The sequence below is a fragment of the Sapajus apella genome, unplaced genomic scaffold, assembly GCF_009761245.1.
Source record: "Sapajus apella isolate SASKATOON/1434 unplaced genomic scaffold, GSC_monkey_1.0 scaffold13, whole genome shotgun sequence".
NCBI classification, from domain to species: Eukaryota; Metazoa; Chordata; class Mammalia; order Primates; family Cebidae; genus Sapajus; species Sapajus apella.
In genome coordinates, this window is record NW_022436953.1 from 35,963,550 (window position 1) to 35,980,823 (window position 17,274).

At 58.6% G+C, this 17,274-nt stretch overlaps 1 protein-coding gene across 2 annotated transcripts in view; it reads left to right on the forward strand.

The window, feature by feature from the left end:
• Nucleotides 1-17,274, forward strand: part of KNDC1 (kinase non-catalytic C-lobe domain containing 1) — a 59,075-nt gene that overhangs the window by 22,739 nt on the left and 19,062 nt on the right. The window contains exons 6-16 of one of the 2 annotated variants that reach the window (XM_032282065.1): nt 252-994; nt 2,816-2,930; nt 3,683-3,754; nt 3,838-3,899; nt 11,888-12,046; nt 13,232-13,309; nt 13,812-13,905; nt 14,415-14,577; nt 14,657-15,300; nt 15,485-15,629; nt 16,384-16,469. In XM_032282065.1, the coding sequence (XP_032137956.1) occupies nt 252-994; nt 2,816-2,930; nt 3,683-3,754; nt 3,838-3,899; nt 11,888-12,046; nt 13,232-13,309; nt 13,812-13,905; nt 14,415-14,577; nt 14,657-15,300; nt 15,485-15,629; nt 16,384-16,469 (2,361 nt within the window). The remainder of the gene's footprint in view (nt 1-251; nt 995-2,815; nt 2,931-3,682; nt 3,755-3,837; nt 3,900-11,887; nt 12,047-13,231; nt 13,310-13,811; nt 13,906-14,414; nt 14,578-14,656; nt 15,301-15,484; nt 15,630-16,383; nt 16,470-17,274) is intronic. The other variant, XM_032282066.1, reaches the window with a different exon arrangement.

The window sequence follows — 17,274 nt, forward strand, 5'->3', positions numbered from 1 at the left end:
GAGGGGAGGGGAGGGGAGCCTCTCCTAGGAGAGTCCTTGGTGGGGGGAGGGGAGGGGAGAAAAAGGGAGGGGAGGGGAGGGGAGAGGAGCCTCTCCTAGGAGCCTGCTCTGGGGTCCTTGGTGGGGGAGGGGAGGGGAGAGGAGCCTCTCCTAGGAGCCTGCACTGGGGTCCTTGGTGGGGGGGGGGGGGGGGGGGGGGAAGAAGGGGGGGGAGGGACACCCTGCAGTGACCACATCTTGCTTGTGTCCAGATGTCAGTGAGAGCAGCTGGCGGGAGAGACATGCCCCAGGAAATGCTGGGCCCAGGAGGCCGCCTGGGGACCCTGGCACTGACCCGGTGGTTCTGCCTACCCCTGGGGGCCGGTGCCCGCCCCCCACCCCCGAAGGACCAGAGTCTGAGGCTAGCCAGGGCCCCAGAGTTTCCCCAACCAAGGCTCTGCTGTCCTCCCCCATGAGAAACGGAGAGAGCCATGGCCAGGAGGAGCTGGCCGGCCTCGTCCTGGATGCCGAGTGCCCTGTTGGGGAGCCAGACAGAGACGCCCTCAGGAGAAGCCGCCTGCGGAAGGTGCGGACATTCCCCAGGCTGCTGCCCGACAGCGCCGAGGCCGCCCTCTGCCTGCCGCTGACCCGCGGGAAAAGCCAGCTGCCCGTGTCCGAATTCTTCCCTCCGGACCCCAGGAAGGCCTTTCTGGATGGGAAAAATGGCCTGACTGGCTTCCAGGCTCAGCCCACACGCAGGCTGTGGCCAGAGCAGGAGCCGGAACTCCAGCTGGGCAGGTTGCCCTGTGCAGCCCGCAGAGTGGACAGGGTCCCCGGGGTGCCCGGCAGCCCAGGCCAGCCTGAGACTTCACACCCCAGCCAGGGGCCGGCGGAGGCCAGACCCCCGCCCTGCCCCGCAGACCCTCGAGATGAGAGCAGTGAAGCCCAGACTCCCAGGGATGACGAGAGAGTTCCAGAAGGCGCCAGGCAGCCAGGAAGCACAGCCTCGGAGCAGGTGGGTGCCCAGGCCTTGCTTGTGGGTGGGTGGGGTCAGTGGTCAGTGAGTCGGAGGCTGTGCTTCTACACAGCTTTGTTTAATGAGGGGAATCAACCCTCACTCTCACTCAATAAGAAGACATTTTTGTTGAGCTGCCCTATTTCTGAAGGAAGCTGTGGCTGTGGCTGGGTGCTGTCACCCAGCATGGCCTCTCAGGTGGGTGTTTGCCTCTGGACGGCCCAGATGGCAGCCGCCTCCTCAGCCCCGCCCGGGCCACCTTGCACAGCCCTGCATGGCCGTCCCGAGGGTTAATTTTCTTCCGGGAAGTAAGGCCAGCAGGCCCGGCTCCAAGAGGCCTTTTCAGGGGCTCTGTCTCGCCGTCCTGATGCTCACAGCCTCCCTCATCATCTTCTTCTGATGGTTTTAAAAGTTAGATACCAATGCTGGGGGTCAGGCTGGCTCATGTGCTGGGCGTGGTGGTGAAGGGCACCAGGAGGTGTTGGTGCCTGGGCCACCTCCGCTGCCTCTGCAGGGACGCTGGGATACGGTACAGCTGCCCGGACGTGGCCGCCGTGCAGGACGGGGCCTCCCCAGCCCAGCGCTGCCCCTGTCAGCTGCCCCTCGTGAGGCATGGAGGATGTGCTGGAGCCAGTGTTCTGGGGGGCCTAGCCCATCAGCCCCACTGTCCCTCTGAAGACGCTTGGGCCAAGCCTGGCCAAGTGCATTGCCCCCCTTGAGCCACCCCCAGCTGTGTCCCTGTGAGCTCTTCAGGGCAGGGACACCTGAAGCCAGGGGCCGCATGCAAGTCCAGCTGCTGGGTAATACTGGCCTAGGGACCGGGGTGCAAGTCCACCTGCCGGGCAGTGCCTGATCCGGGAGCCTAAGTGCACGTCTGTCTGCCAGGCAGCACTGGCCCAGGGACCGGAGTGCCTGCAAGCCACCTGTCCCTCCAGGCCTTGTTGACCTGAAGGACAAGAACGCAGGTCATTCTGTGACTTGGGCTTTTCCGCACATCCTAAGCACATGTGCCCATCACCCTCTACCACCCTCCACTGCTTTACCTGGTGGCACGCCTTCCCACGCACAGCAGCTTCCCTTCCAGATGGCACATGGAGGCACAGGGTGGCTGGGCCTGGTGGAGGGTGGAGTTTGGTCCAGCTGTCAGTAGGCCTTGGGGTGGAGAGCGCCTTCCAGGCTGAACGCATGCCCGTCAGGGTGTGTGTGCATGAGAAAATGCATCCAGCAAAAGCACACACCCCAGCCCAGCCCTTCTCCCCGTTCTGCCCTCCACCTCCATGAGGTCCATCCAGGGGCCTCGTGGGAGTGGGGTGGGCGGTGCTTTGTGTCTGGCCTGGTTCACTGAGCCCGCTGTCCTCACGGCTCATCCCTGGGGCGGCCTGCGTGAGAGCACCCCCTCCCGAGGCTGAGCACCAGCACCGTCCACGCTGTCCTGCGTCTGTCCGTGGACGCCTGGGTGCTCCCGCTGTGGCTGGGGCAAGTCGTCCTGCCATGAACTGGAGGGTGCTCGTAGGCACGAGCCCTGCCCTCGGTTCCTCGGAAGTGTGCCCGGCGAGGAACTGCTGACCCCTGGGAGGTGCATGTTGAGCTTTGTGAGGAACCGCAGCCCTGCCATCTCCAGTGGCTGCAACGTGGGACATTCCCACCCACAGGGCCAAGGGCCCCAGTCTCCGCACGGCCCCCACATGCTGGACTTGACTTAGGGACCTCTCTGGCCCCTCTGTGAGCTGCTCAGGGGCTGAGCGGGCCTCACCCTGGCCTGTCCCCAGCAGGCCCCAGTGCAGGGTGTCCACGCTGACCTCGCCATTCTCCTGCCCACAGTGCGTGTCCCTGCAGGACCTCCTGTCGCAGCTGGGCCGGCCCTTCCGGGAGTACGAGCTGTGGGCCCTGTGCCTGGCCTGCCTCCACGCCCTGCAGTCACACCCCCAGCACCCAGGTGATGCGTCCCCCCACCCCATGCATAACTGGCCCCCGCCTGAGCCAGGGTACCCAGGGCAGCCAAGGACAGGGTGTCCAGTGAACGAGCAGGCAGCTCCTTTCTGGAGCACCTTGGGGTGCCTGCTGAGTTGTGGCACGGGGGGAGGCATGGGGGCAGATGCCCGCAAGGTGGGCCTGCTGTGAAGAGGAAGGGGACCTCACTGTAGCCCCGCCCACACACCCTCAGCACAGGGACGTTGTCCGAGGGAGGAGCCGCTGGCCTTGGAGCAGGGCAGGAGTCATCAGCACTGCGCTGGTCCATGCCCTGTCAAAGCCCGGCCTGCCAAACATCAGGGCACATCCTGGGGTGCTGAGGGCCATGTCTAAAAGGCTGGGGGAGGGGCCATGGAGACACGGCCCGGGTCCAGTGTCCGCTGCCGTGGGCCATGGCTGCCCCGTGGGCCCTGACTCAAGACGGGACCTGTGACGGGGCTTCAGTGGAGGAGCCGTAACGCGTGCTGTCCTTGCCACTCAGCTCCCATTCAGCCGCAGTCGTGCTGGTACAGCCGCGGTGTCAGCCGGGCGGCGCTGCCCACGGGGAGGGCTGGGAGGAGGCAGCTCCGAGGACCCCGGGAGGCCGTGGGGGGTGGGCAGTGTGCGTGCACTGGCAGGTGTGTGCCCGTACGATGGGGAGGCTGGGGGGCTACACAGCCTGACCAAGGCTCCCCAGCTCCTTCCCCCCAGCCCACCCTGACCCGAGCTCTGCCACAGCCTACCTGTGTCTGGACTCCGTGCTGGTCGCTGAGGACGGGGCTGTGCTCTTCCGGCCGCCCCCTGCCAATGGTGAGCATGCGGGGTCCCCTCAGGCCTGGTCTAGCACCGGCTCCTCAGGGGTGAGGAAAACTGAGCCGGGCCTTCTCTCTTAGGCACCTATGACTCGTTCTTCCTGGCTCCTGAGCTGGCAGAGGAGAGGCTGGTCACGGAAAAGGTACCTGGGCCCTCCCCACCCTTCCTCAGCCCTGCTCTCAGCCCTTGGGGGCGCCACGTCCCCCAACTGTCCAGCAGCCCCTGTCAGGACTTGGGGCCACGGCAGGCCTTCCTGGACAGGCAGTCGTGGGCAGTATCTGCCAGCAGGGCTGTGGCTCCGGCCAGGGAGCTAGGACAGCGCTCCGTGCAGACAGCACTGGCTGTGGCACTGGAGCTGCCCCTCCTGGCTCGTGAGAACCAAGGGCTGGACACCCAGGGGTGGGCATAAGGCACTTGTGAAACATGAGCATTAAAAGTTAATTTATACAAATTTAAGCACAATTAATAAATTACATCCAAAATTAAGGTAGAATGTCTACTCAGGGAAGATAGAAATGTGAACTTCCTCACTCCTCCCACCAAGAAGGAGCACTAAGTACCCTATGCTAAACACCCTGCACTAAGCAGCCTGCGCTAAGCACCATATATTAAATAAACACCCTGCACTAAACACCCTGCACCAAACATCCTGCACTAAGCACCCTGCACTAAACACCCTGCACCAAACATCCTGCATTAAGCACCCTGCACTAAACACCCTGCACTAAACACCCTGCACTAAATACCATGCACTCAACAAACAGCCTGCACTGAGCACCCTGCACTGAGCACCCTGCACTAAACACCATGCACTAAACAAACGCCCTGTACTAAGCATACTGTACTAAACACCATGTACTAAACAAACATCCTGCACTAAGCACCCTGCACTAAACAAATACCCTGCACTAAACACTCTGCACTAAACACCCTGCACTAAACAAACATCCTGCACTAAGCACCCTGCACTAAGCACCCTGCACTAAAACACCCTGCACTAAGCAGACTGTATTAAACAATCACCCTGCACTAAGCACCCTGCACTAAACACCCCACACTAAACACCCTGCACTAAGCACCCAGCACTGAACACCCTGCACTGAGCACCCTGCACTAAGCACCCTGCATTATACACCTTGCTCTAAGCACCTTGTACTAAACACCCTGCACTAAGCACCCTGCATTAAACAAACACCTTGCACTAAGCACCCTGCACACTGTGCAGAAAACAAGCACCAGGCCATCTGCAGAGGGAGGAGAAGGCAGCTGGTGAGCGGCCTCTAGACAAAGGGACATCACCGCCGTGAGTGCCCTGCGTTTTCTTTCTGTCTCATATGTTGAGACTTGGAGGTAAAGAAGCCAGCAACTGGAAAAATCCAGTGGGCACAGCCGTGCTTTTTCATCTCCTGGGGATGTTGTCTAGAGGAACTCGGAGGGGTCCACCATTCGCCGGACCGTCAACGGCTTTCCTGCCATCTAGCCTTGCATGAAAAAAGGCTTTCTTGAACCCCAGCAACAGATTGCTCAGCTTTACACCAAGGAGGCTGGAAAAGTGCTGTAAAATTCAGGTGGCCCAGGCCGACCTCAGGGGGATCGTGCTGTGAGACCTGAAGCTCTTATGATACTGTCCCAAACAGAAATCGCATCCTCTGCACGGCAGCGGCTCCCTGTGCTCTGTGCACCTGCGGGATCCAGCCCGCGTTCCTCTTCAGGAAATGGAAAATCGCTAAATCGCTGTCAAAGTGCTGAGACACAAGCACAGCGTCAGAAAGCTAAAGAAGAAATGAAGCTTTTTTTGAGTAATTAAAAAAAATGTAAGCCCCAACAGGCCAGGCGCGGTGGCTCACGCCTGTAATCCCAGCAATTTGGGAGGCCGAGGTGGGTGGATCACTTGAGCCCAGGAGTTCAAAAGCAGCCTGGGCAACATGGCAAAACCCCATCTCTACTAAAAATACAAAAATTAGCCAGCCGCAGTGGCACGCACCTGCAATCCCAGCTACCTGAGAGGTTGAGGTGGGAGAATTGTTTCAACCGGGAGGTTGCAGTGAGCCAGGATCATGCCAGTACACTCCAACCTGGTTGACAGAGCAAATAAATAAATAAACACCCCAACAGGCCGGGCACAGTGGCTCAAGCCTGTAATCCCAGTACTTTGGGAGGCCCAGGTGGGTGGATCACCTGAGGTTAGGAGTTCAAGACCAGCCTATCCAACATGGTGAAACTCTTTCTCTACTAAAAATACAAAAATAGCCTGGTGTGGTGGTGCACACCTGTAATCCCAGCTACTTGGGAGGCTGAGGCAGGAAAATCACTTGAACCCAGGAGGCAGAGGTTGCAGTGAGCCAAGACAGCACCACTGCACTCCAGCCTGGGCAACAGAGTGAGACCCTGTCTCAAAAAAATAAATAAATAAATAAAACGTCCCCAACGAAAGCCTGGGTCTGTAACCAAAGGACCAGGCAGGAGCAGGATGTGTCAGCACCCCCTGCCCTGAGCCAGCCAAACCCCACGGGAGCGCTGTGGCCCCGCCCAGCAAGGGCCAGAGGCTGGAGCCTGGACTCACCCTCGTGAGACTACAGAGAAGTGCCCAGTGCCTGCCTGGCCCCAGGTGGCCTCAGAGAAGGTGAGCAGGAGCCAGGACCTTCCTTCCCTGCAGCCTGCTGTGCAAGGCCATTTGGAAAACACTGCTGGAAGGAATCAGAGATGGTACGAGCAAGTGGAGATGCATCCCACACTCACAGATGGGCAGGATCAGTGTTGGTAAAATGGCCACACTGCCCAGAGCAATCCGTAGAATCACTGCTATTTCTATCAAATTACCAATGTTATTTTTCACAGAATTAGAAGAAACTATTCTAAAATTCATATGAAACCAAAAAGCTGAAATAGCCAAAGCAATTTTAAGTGAAAAGAACAAAGCCAGAGACATGACGTTACCCAACTTCAAACTATACTACAAAGCCACAGTCACCCAAACAGCATGGCACTGGTACACAAAGACAGATACATAGACCAGTAGAGCAGAATAGAGAGCCCAGAAATAAGGCTGCACGCATACAATCATCTGATCTTCAACAGAGCTGACAAGCTCAAGCAATGGGGAAAGGACTCCCCATTCAATAAATGGTGCTGGGAGAGCTGGCAAGCCACATGCAGAAGAATGAAGCTGGACCCCTATCTTCCTCCATATATAAAAGTCAACTCAAGATGGACGAAAGGCTTAAATGTAAGGCCTCAAACCATAAGAATCCTAGTAGAAAACCTAGGAAACAGCATTCTGGACATCGGCCTTGGCAAGGAATTTATGACTAAGCCCTCAAAAGCAATTGCAACAAAAGCAAAAATTAACAAGTGGGACCGAATTAAACTAAAGGGATTTACACAGCAAAAGAAACTAGCAACAGAGTAAACAGAAAACCTGCAGAATGGGAGAAAATATTTGCAAACTATGTATCTGATCAATGTCTAATATCCAGAATCTAGAAGGAACAAAACAAGCAAAAACCAAACAACCCCATTCAAATGCAGGCAAAGGACGTGAACAGATGACACCTCTCAAAAGAAAGGAGCAGCCCACGAACATGAAAAACGCCCCAGGTCGCTGATCACCAGAGAGAGGCCAATGAACCACCATGCGGCCACCCACACCAGCCCAAATGGCTGTTCCTAAAAAGCCAAGAAACAGCAGATGCGGGCAGGCCGTGGAGAAAAGGGAACGAACGCTTAGACTCTGTTAGTGGGAATGCAAGTTAGTTCAGCCACTGGGGAAAGGAGCTTGGAGATTTCTCAAAGAACTGAATGTAAGAGCAACCCATTCAACCTGGAAATCCCGTTACTGGGTATTTACACAAAGAATACATTGTTCTGCCAAAGACACCTGCAGTCCCACGTTCACCGCCACACTGTTCACAGTAGCACAGATGGAGTCAATGCAGGTGTCCATCCGTGGAGGGTTGGATAAAGGAAATGTGGCACTTATAGTGGAATACTATGCAGCCATGAAAAAAATGGGATCGGGTCCTCTGCAGCAGCATGGATGAAGCTGGAGGCTGTTATCTTAAGCGAAGTAATGCAGACACATTTCTGCGAGTTCTCACTCCTAAGTGGTACCTCAGCATTGGCTACACATGGGCGTGCTCATGGGGAAACAGACACTGAGGAGCACAGGGGGCATGGCGGGGAGGTGGGCAAGAGTCGAAAACCCACCTGCTGGGTGCTGTGCTCACTACCCAGGTGATGGGGTCACTGGACTCCAGACCCCAGTGTCACACGGTACACCCTCATAGCAAACCTGCACAGGCACTTCCTGAATCTAAAACTAAAGTTGAAATAAAATAAATCCTTTTTTTAAAAGAGGAGGTTTATACAAGATACAGAGTCATATCTTTTCTGTTGAAAGTCACTCATGATACCAGAACCAGGAAGATGTCAAACTGAATGAAAAAAGGCAACCAGTAGATACGAACCTCCAGATGAGTCTCGTTCTGTCGGCCAGGCTGGAGTGCAGGGGCCTGGTCTCAGCTCACTGCAACTTCGACCTCCCGGGTTCAAGCGATTCTCCTGCGTCAGCCTCCCAAGTAGCTGGGATCACAGGCATGTGCCACCACGCCTGGCTAATTTTATATTTTTAGTAGAGATGGGATTTCTCCATGTTGGTCAGGCTGGCCTCGAACTCCTGACCTCAGTGGATCCACCCACCTTGGCCTTCCAAAGTGCTGGGATTACAGGTGTGAGCCACTGTGCCCAGCCAACTTTAAAAGTTTTAAAGCAACCGTCATAAAAATGCGTCAGTGGGAAATTGCAAACATGCTTGAAACAAATAAAAAACAGTCTCAGCAAAGAAATAGAAACTTTAAAAAAAATGCTAATGGAAATTTTAGAGCTGATTTTTAAAAAACTCAATGAGGCCAGGTGCAGTGGCTTACGCCTGTAATCCTAGCACTTTGGGAGGCCCAGGTGGGTGGATCACCTGGGGTCAGGAGTTCAAGACCAGCCTGGCCATCATGGTGAAACCCCATCTTTAAAAAAAAAAAAAAAAAAAAAAAACTCAAATGAATGGACTTAATAGCAGAATAGAGAGGAAGAGGAAAGAATTGGTGAAATGGAGACAGAAAATAGAAATTACACAGTTTAGGCAACAAAGAGAAAATAGACCCAAAAAACTGAACAGAGCCTGAGAAGCTTGCGACACTGTTACAAAAGATCTAATATCCATGTCATCAAAATCCGGGAAAAAGAAGAGAAGGGGGTGGGCATCAAAAGTACTCAGAGAAATAAGGGCTGAAAACTTCCCAATCATGGAAGACACACAAGCCTACAGATTGAAGAAGGTGAGAAAGCCCAAACAGAATCAACGCACATGGTCAGCCCTCTGAATACTCACCCTCCCCTCCAAAAAAGAAGAAAAGAGAAAGAGCAGCTTACACATATGCAGACATGGGGAAGGCGGCTCTAAGGTCTGGTTTCTCATCAGTAACTGTAGAGGAAGCGCACAGCATTTTTTTAAGTGTTGAAAGTGTTTCTGTCAGCCCAGAAACCTATTTCCAGCAAAAATATCCTTTAGAAATTAAGGAAACAGGCTGGGCACAGTGGTTTAGCTCTATAGTCCCAAGACTTTGGAGGCCAAGGCGGACAGATGACCTGAGGTCAGGCGTTCAAGACCAGCCTGGCCAACATGGCAACACCCCATTTTTAGTACAGAGTACTAAAAATACAAAAATTAGCCAGGTGTGATGGTGGGCACCTGTGATCCCAGCTACTCAGGAGGCTGAGGCGGGAGAACCACTTGAACCTGGGAGGTAGAGGTTGCCGTGAGCCTAGATCGAGCCATTGTATTCCAGCCTGGGCGACAGAGCAAGACCCTGTCTCTTAAAAAAATAAAGGAGGAGCCGGGTGCGGTGGCTCACGCCTGTAATCCCAGCACTTTGGGAGGCCGAGGCGAGTGGATCATGAGGTCAAGAGATTGAGACCATCCTGGTCAACATGGTGGAACCCCGTCTCTACTAAAACTACAAAAAATTAGCTGGGCGTGGTGGCGTGTGCCTGTAATCCCAGCGACTCAGGAGGCTGAGGCAGGAGAATTGCCTGAACCCAGGAGGCGGAGGTTGTGGTGAGCCGAGATCACACAAGTGCACAACCACAAGTGGAGTGCACCACTGCACTCCAGCCTGGGTAGCAAGAGCGAAACTCCATCTCAAAAAATAAAAATAAAAAAATAAAGGAGGAAGAAGTAAGCAAAGAAGAAAAACAAAACAAGAAGGAAGGAGGAGGAGAAAGGAAGAAGATTGACAGGAATTTTTAGAAACTTGACCAAACCGTGTACTGTCCACCAGAAACTCACTTCAAATAAAATAACTGAAAGCTACAAGAGCTGAAAAAGATACGTTAGGAAAACACGAAAAAGAAAGCAGAAATGACGGCATTAATATCAGACACAGTGTGCTTCAGAGCAAAGAAAATCACCAGAGACAGAAGGACATTGTGCAACAGTGAAGCGTGAACGCACCGAGAAGACAGAGCTTAGATACGTTTAGATGTACGGGCCCCGGTAACAGAGCTGCAGGGCGCGGCGCACAGCCGACAGTGACGGTCGGAGGCGTCGGCTTCCCCCTCTCAGCGCTTGGCGGAACAGCCAGGCTGTAAACCAGTAGAAACAGGAGCTCAGCAACAGCGCCAATCACAGGGTTGGGTCAGCGTCTAAAGAACACCCCAGCAGCACAGAAGGCACGTTCTTCACAGCTGCCCACGTCATGTGCCCCAAGCTAGAGCGAAGCCTGGGCCATAAAGCAAACCTCAGCAAACCTGAAAGAATTCAAGTTATACAGATGCGTTCTCTGACCACAGTAACAAAAATAACAGGGGAACTTCCCAGACACTTGGAATCGAAACACATTTCTAAATACTCTGTGTGTCAAAGAGGAAGTTTCAAGGAAACTTTAGAAATGGAAAGAACTGAGTGGAAACGAACATGCAGCATGTGCCGTGCTGAGATTCTTGCTGCCCACGGCGACTGCTGGCCGAGATGTTGGACCATGGTTTTGCAAGACGCTGCCGTCGTGGAATCCAGCACAAGGCACATCAGCTCCCTCTGAAAACTGTGTGTCAATCTACAGTTGTCTCAGAATAAGAAGGTAAATTTTTTTTAAGTATAAGAAGTGCTTAAAAAGGGTAATTTCTTGCTTATTGACTGTAGTTGGCTGTCATCTGTGCTCCTGGGGTGTCTGTTGTGCCGGATGGCGGAAACTCCGTGGAGGGGTTGCCTGTCCCAGCTCCACACTCAGGGGCACCGCAGCGGTGGCCGGAAGTCAGCCCCAGGGAAAGCGCAGACGCTACGAATGTCCTGCTTTGTCGACGTCTACACTCGTGATAACGAGATTAAGCTTAACCACGTCCGTAGCTGCTACACTGAATAGCTCAAAACATGGAGAACAGGTCTTCTGATATCAGCCAAAACCATCTGGCTCTGCAAAGACGTTGCTCAGAGATCGTCCAGAATCCCAGCACGGGTCTTCCATCTCCTGTGTTCAAATGCGTGAAAACATCACCAACGCTCGCCTCGGAAGCGCTCCCGTACTGCCGTGGCCGTGGATGAAAGTGGGTAAAAGTCAGCAAAAGCCTCCAGTGAGTCCCCCGGTTCCATGGAACCGACCCAAAGTGCGTTGAATGTGAGCTGCGCGTCGCTCACGTCAGCAACACACGTGTACACAGAGGCGAGGTGTGTGCGCATTTGCTCAGAGAGCCACGTAGCAGCACAGTGCCCGCCGGGGCCCCCCGGGAGCAGGGTCCGTGAGGCGGGAATGTGCCGGCCAGTTCTCAGGCCCTTGAGGCGCTGCTGCCTTCATGAGGAGAGCGGATGGCGGGAAAGCCCAGTCGGAGCTTCCACCCCTCGGGTGCTTAAAACTCGGACAGAACCGTGGCGAGGAGTTGGACCTGCAGGTTCCTGGGCCACAATCTCGATGCCTGTGGGCAGGCCCAGGGTGAGGCCTGGCCGACGCTGGGGAGGGTTCCTGGGGAGAGGCCCTCTGCGGAGGCAGTGCCTGGGTGCCCCCAGGGTGCCGCGGTGGGCAGGTCGGCCAGACACGGTGACCCACAGCCCTGCGGTGACCGCCACGATTCTCTCCACCCGCCCAGGCCTCTGTGTACTGCGTGGCCGCTGTACTGTGGACCGCAGCCAAGTTCAGCGTCCCCCAAAACCAGAAGCTGGCCCTACCACGCAGGCTCAAGGCCCTCCTCCTGGACATGGCCAAGCGCAGTGCCCTGGAGCGGCCGTCCACGGCCGAAGCCATCAAGGTAACTACACTGTGGTCGTGGCCTGGCCCAGGGTCCAAGGACTGTGGGCAGTGACCACCCTCGCAGAGCTGGGGGTGAGCATGCAGGTCCTCTTTTCTGAAGTCAGCCCGGCCATTGCATCTGACCATGAAGCAATGGTCAGAGTGGGGGTTCACATCGTGGCCACGTCCATGTGGGCAGACAGCACAGGGTCTCTGCTGCTCCCCTCCACAGGCATTCCGCCTGAGATGCCTGCTTTCTCCAGCTTGTCCAAGAGGCCAGGGAGGGCGCAGGGGGTGTCCTGTGGCCACGTGTGGACCCCTGCCCTTAGGCCCTGCTGGAGGAGGGCAGAGAGTGGCCTCCACCCTGACTTCCCACCCTGACCCCCACCTCCTCTGAGGATTCCACTGGCCTCGCCCCTCCCTTCCTGGTCTCCCTGCTGGACTCAGGCTTCGGGGCTGGGATCTAACATCCATCCTGCTGGGACCTGCACCTGCACCCAGCAGATGGACCAGCGTGGGGGCAGGAGCCAAACCCTGATGTGTCAGTGATCAGGAGGACCTCCTGGGGAGGAGCCGTGTGTGTGATCAGGAGGACCTCCTGGGGAGGAATCCTGTGTGTGATCAGGAAGACCTCCTGGGGAGGAGCGGAGATGGCTGTGGGTGTCGGGACCTGGGCCCACCCGTCTCTGCCTTGACTGTTCGGTGACCTTGGACGGGTTGCTCAGACCCTCGGGCTCTCGGGCCCTCTCTGCCATGGGAGGATGAGCTCTAGATGCTGCTGAGCGTCTGCGAAGCAGTGAAAGCAGATTTTACTCAGTAACTGCTGAGAGTCGGAGAAGCTGAGCTCCGCCCCACGTGCACAGGACCTGGGCTCGTAAAGGGAGGACAGGAGGGCCTGGGAGCATGGGCTCGGGTGAACATGATCCAGGGCTGGGGTGTCCTGGCAGCAAGGCCACCAGGTCTGTGGCCAACGCTGGGTGTGGGACTCTTCGCTCCCAGGGAGCCTGGGGGACAGTGGCCGACTGACCCTTTTCAGGAAATGCTCTCAGAAAGGCTCGTCCAAGGCCTGTGTCAGGTGTCAGTGAGAGCAAACAGGAAGCTCTCGTGGCAGACCTGAGCTTTATCAGACGAGGACCCAGGGTCATGGGGCGGGTGCCACCACAGCCAAGGCCCGTCAGGATGCCCGGACGGTCTCCTCCTCCAGGTGTGCAGCAGCTACCTCCTGCAGCGAGGCATGGACAGCCGGAGCATCCTCGCCCACCTCAGAGCTTCCACCTGCCAGGTGGGCGGGGCTAGAACCGCGGGGCGCCTCCTCCCACCCAGACCGCCTGCCCTCGCTTTGCCGCTCCCCGCAGCCCCACACACAGGTCTTCGTTGACCACCAAGCTGTGGGTGGGTGCGTCTCAGGGTGGAGAGGACACTCAGGTCCCATCTCCCAAGGCCCCCCCCCGTGGCCCCCAGGGAACCGGATCAGGATCCTTGGGGCAGGGTCCCCAGGATGGCAGCTGGCACCCACCCCTGGTGCAGAGAGCAGTAGGCTCTGAGTTTCAGGTGGTGCCGGCACCTCCCGCTCGCAAAGCCTACCGAACTTGTTGGATTGGGAGGTAAAGGAGCCCCAAAGGCTTCCTCTCCAGGCAGGGCCGCTCGACCTCGGGCCACGTGGGCTCCCCGAAGCAGGAAGCTCCCTGGGCACCGGCGGTGGGGTGGGGGGGAGACCCCATGGGTGTTGCCAGCACTGGCGGAGGGCCATGGTCACCTGGCCCAGAGCTGTCACCTGCTCCCAGGTGTACCAGGAGGAAGAGACCATCAGCCTCCAAAACACCTTCTCGGTGGTTGAACTGAAGCCCAGCCCAGCATCAGCCTTGGAGCCCGGCCCAGGTGGGGCCCCCACCAGCCACTGCACCCCACCCCACAGCTACCCCTGCCTCTGCCTGGGCAGACACAGCCGGGCGCCTCCCGGAACTCCAGGCAGGAAGTCCTGCCCCTGCCAGCCCCCATCTCGAAACTCCCGGTTCCTCAGGCCCAGGTTCTCACCCCCGTCTCCAGCAGCTGGCCCTCCCAAGCCCCTATCTGGAGACCCCCCAGAGTCCACACAGAGCCCACCCGCCCCCCGTGCTTTGCCCTCCCCAGCAGGACCCTCCAAGCCTCCTGGTGGGCCCTGTCTTTCTGGCCTGTCCCCACCTGCTGGCCCTTCCCTAAGCACTGGTCATAGCCACTTTTCCGCTGGGGGCCAGCCCCAGCACAGAGGAAGCCCCCAGAGACGTGCGGGAGGGGACAGCACCGTGCACTGGTGGGGTGAGCCCTGGGGATGGGGCGCATGCTGGGGACACTCCTCGGCACCCGCCCGGCCAGGCCCTACCTGCACGCTCAGCCCCCTGGGTCCCCAGGCTTCCTGCCGGTGAACAGCGACACTGGGCTTGTGGCTGTGCCAGGGCCCGTGCCCGGCCAACATCCCTGCTGTGAAGAAGCCGCCCAGCTGCCCGAAGCATTCACCTCCGAGGCCACGCACTTCAAGCCCATCATCCTCACGCAGGACCCCAGTGTGGCCAGGTGAGCCTCCGTCCCCACGCCCCGGAGCTGCTGGGGCCCGGGCGCAGGCGACCCCTGCTGAGCTCGGTTCCTCCTGTAGGGACCAGCCTGCCTTGGCCCAGGAGGAGTCCCAGGAGAGGAACAGCCAGAGGGAGAGGGAAGGTGAGGGGACGCTCTGCCCGGAGGCTCACGCCGGGTCACCCAGTCTGAAGGCACCTGACGGGCCACAGGGAGCAGCCCCAGAGCCTCTTGGGGAGTCAGTGCAGCGTGGCTCAGCCCAGGGCTGCCCCTGCCCTCCACCCGCAGCCCCAGCAAACCAGCCAGACGGGGCCTCAGCCGAGGTTCCCAGCCCATCTGCGCTGCCCGGAGAGCAAGGGCCGGCTGGGCAGGTCCTTCCTGGAGTCACTTCCGGGGGCCTCAGGCCCGGCGCCCTGGGGCCCACCACGATCCACCACGGCCCTCGACACCCGCCCAAGCCTCCCCGCAGCAAGGCCACCGAGCGCCCAGGTCAGGAGCCAGAGGGCCTCAGGGCCACCCCTGCTGGGGAGCATGACAACCAGAGCCCGGACAGTGTCCCAGAGAGGCCACGGCCCGCAGACCGGAGGCCCTGTCTGCCCTGTGTGGATGCCGCACCACTGCCGGGGAGGACAGCCTGCCCGTCGCTGCAGGAGGCCACACGCCTCATCCAGGAGGAGTTTGCCTTCGATGGCTACCTGGACAACGGGCTGGAGGCTCTGATCATGGGTACGTGGGGGCCACAGACTCCCCAGAGGAGGCCTGGGCTAGGGAGAGCCCCGCGACCCCCAGCACCCCCAGCCAAGACCAGCCTTGTCCGTTTCATCAGCCATGAGGGAGCCTTTTAGAAAGCGGCCTCGCCTCCGTCCCACTTGCCTCCGTCCCACTTGCCTCCATCGTTTTTGAAAACCAGGGGAGTACATCTTCGCCTTGAAAGACCTCACCTTTGCTACTTTCTGTGGCGCCATTTCCGAGAAGTTTTGTGACCTGTACTGGGACGAGAAGCTGCTGCAGAGCCTCTTCAGGGTGGTGAACCGGCCGGCGTCACCCTCCGCAAGGTGGGTGCCCCGGGGCAGCCCTGCCTCCCCGCCCTTCCCTGACACCCACCGTGCTCCGGCCCTGACGCGGCCCAGCCTTCACCTCCCAACCCTCAGTGTCCATTCTGCCTCTGCCTCAGAGAGGCCACCCCCAGGGGAGACGGGTGGCGTCCCAGCCACCCCTCTCCGTGGTCCTGACGCCCACCACAGCTTTCTGTCGGGCCTGAGTTCCCTCCAGAGGAAGAAAAGGCTCGTGGGGAGCACAGCGCAGGTGCTCTCTGGGAGGCTGTGGGGGCCTGGGCCATGGTGGCCACAGGGTTTCCTGCTCAGAGGGACCAGAGTGAGGTCCCGAAGGAGGAGAGGAGACCCCAAACAGGCAGCCCCAGAGCCCGCAGGGCCCAGCCCTGAGCCGCAGTGGGGGCCCCATGTTGCCTTGCTCATGGCTTGACACGGCGCTCGTGGCCCAGGCAGCTCCTGCACCCATGTGTGGAGTCACAAGTGTGAGGCGCACAAGTGTGCCCGCCTCAGCCCCGGCCCCCAGCCCCGCAGCACGGAGAGGCTGCTCCAGAGCCCCCCAGGGACCCCAAGCAGCTAATGACCTGGGGATCCCACCAGCTGCTATGCCCCTCAGTGACCCGAGAGGGGCCGGCTCCTGATGCTTCTGGCGACGGCTCTGTGTGGCCAGGTGGGCCAGTAGGCCAGGCCGGTGGAGACTGAGTTCTCCTCCCAGTGGGCGGGGGTGGGGATGGTGCCTGACCTGCATTCTTGTTGTCAGTGCGGCCGAGGAGGCTGGGTCACAGCCAGAGGTCAGCCCCAGGCCCTGCTCCCCATCCAGCAAGAGGCCCTCCCTGCACCGCCTGGGTAAGTGCTGGCCAGCCCACAGCAGGGCGGCTCCTCTGTCCTCTCCGCAAGTCGTGGGGTGCCCCAGGGTCCCGGCAGCCTTGGACGGCTCTGTCTTTGCCCTGGGGCACCCCAGCCAAAGGCCGTCCTCTCCTGGGGACGAGAGGAGCCCAGGGCCTTGGAGGGGGGATCCCCTGTCACCAGCCATTGGGATAGAGAACTGCTGGGAGCCGGGGGTGATCCCATCTCCAGGCAGAGGCGGGGCTGGGCGCCCCAGGCTTTGGTAACAAGGCAGAAGTGGGCTTGCTGCCAAAAGGCTCCAGGGCTGGGCTCCTGGCGTGTTAGCCCCAAGTTCCCGGGGCACGTGGATTCCAGGCTGGGGAAGTTCCAGTGTACGACCAGCAGGCTGGGGGGTTAGGAACAAGCTGGTGGCCGTGGTCACCCTCAGGCTGTCTGTGGTCGTGGCCAAGCTTGGTGGTGGCCCAGTTCCCATTCCAACGAGTCAGAGACCAGGTGGCCAGGCCGCAGTGTGAGGCCCGTGCCGTCCTGGGTGGCGGGAAGCCCTGCACGGGAGAAGCTTCAGGCAGGAGCAGAGCTGGGGCCACATTTTAACTTCCAGAAGCAGAGAGGGTTGGGGCAGAGGGCACAGCCTTGACGGCGGGAACGGCGGGAATGGGGGCGGCCCCACCCCAGGACCCACAAGTCTGGAAGGAGTGAGGGCTCAGAGAGGGGCTCCACCTGCGGGGAGGCCTAACCCACCCCGTGCGGCAGTTCAGGGTCCAGCATCTCCCCTGCGCCAGGAGCGGCAGCCATGTCGGGGGTGCCG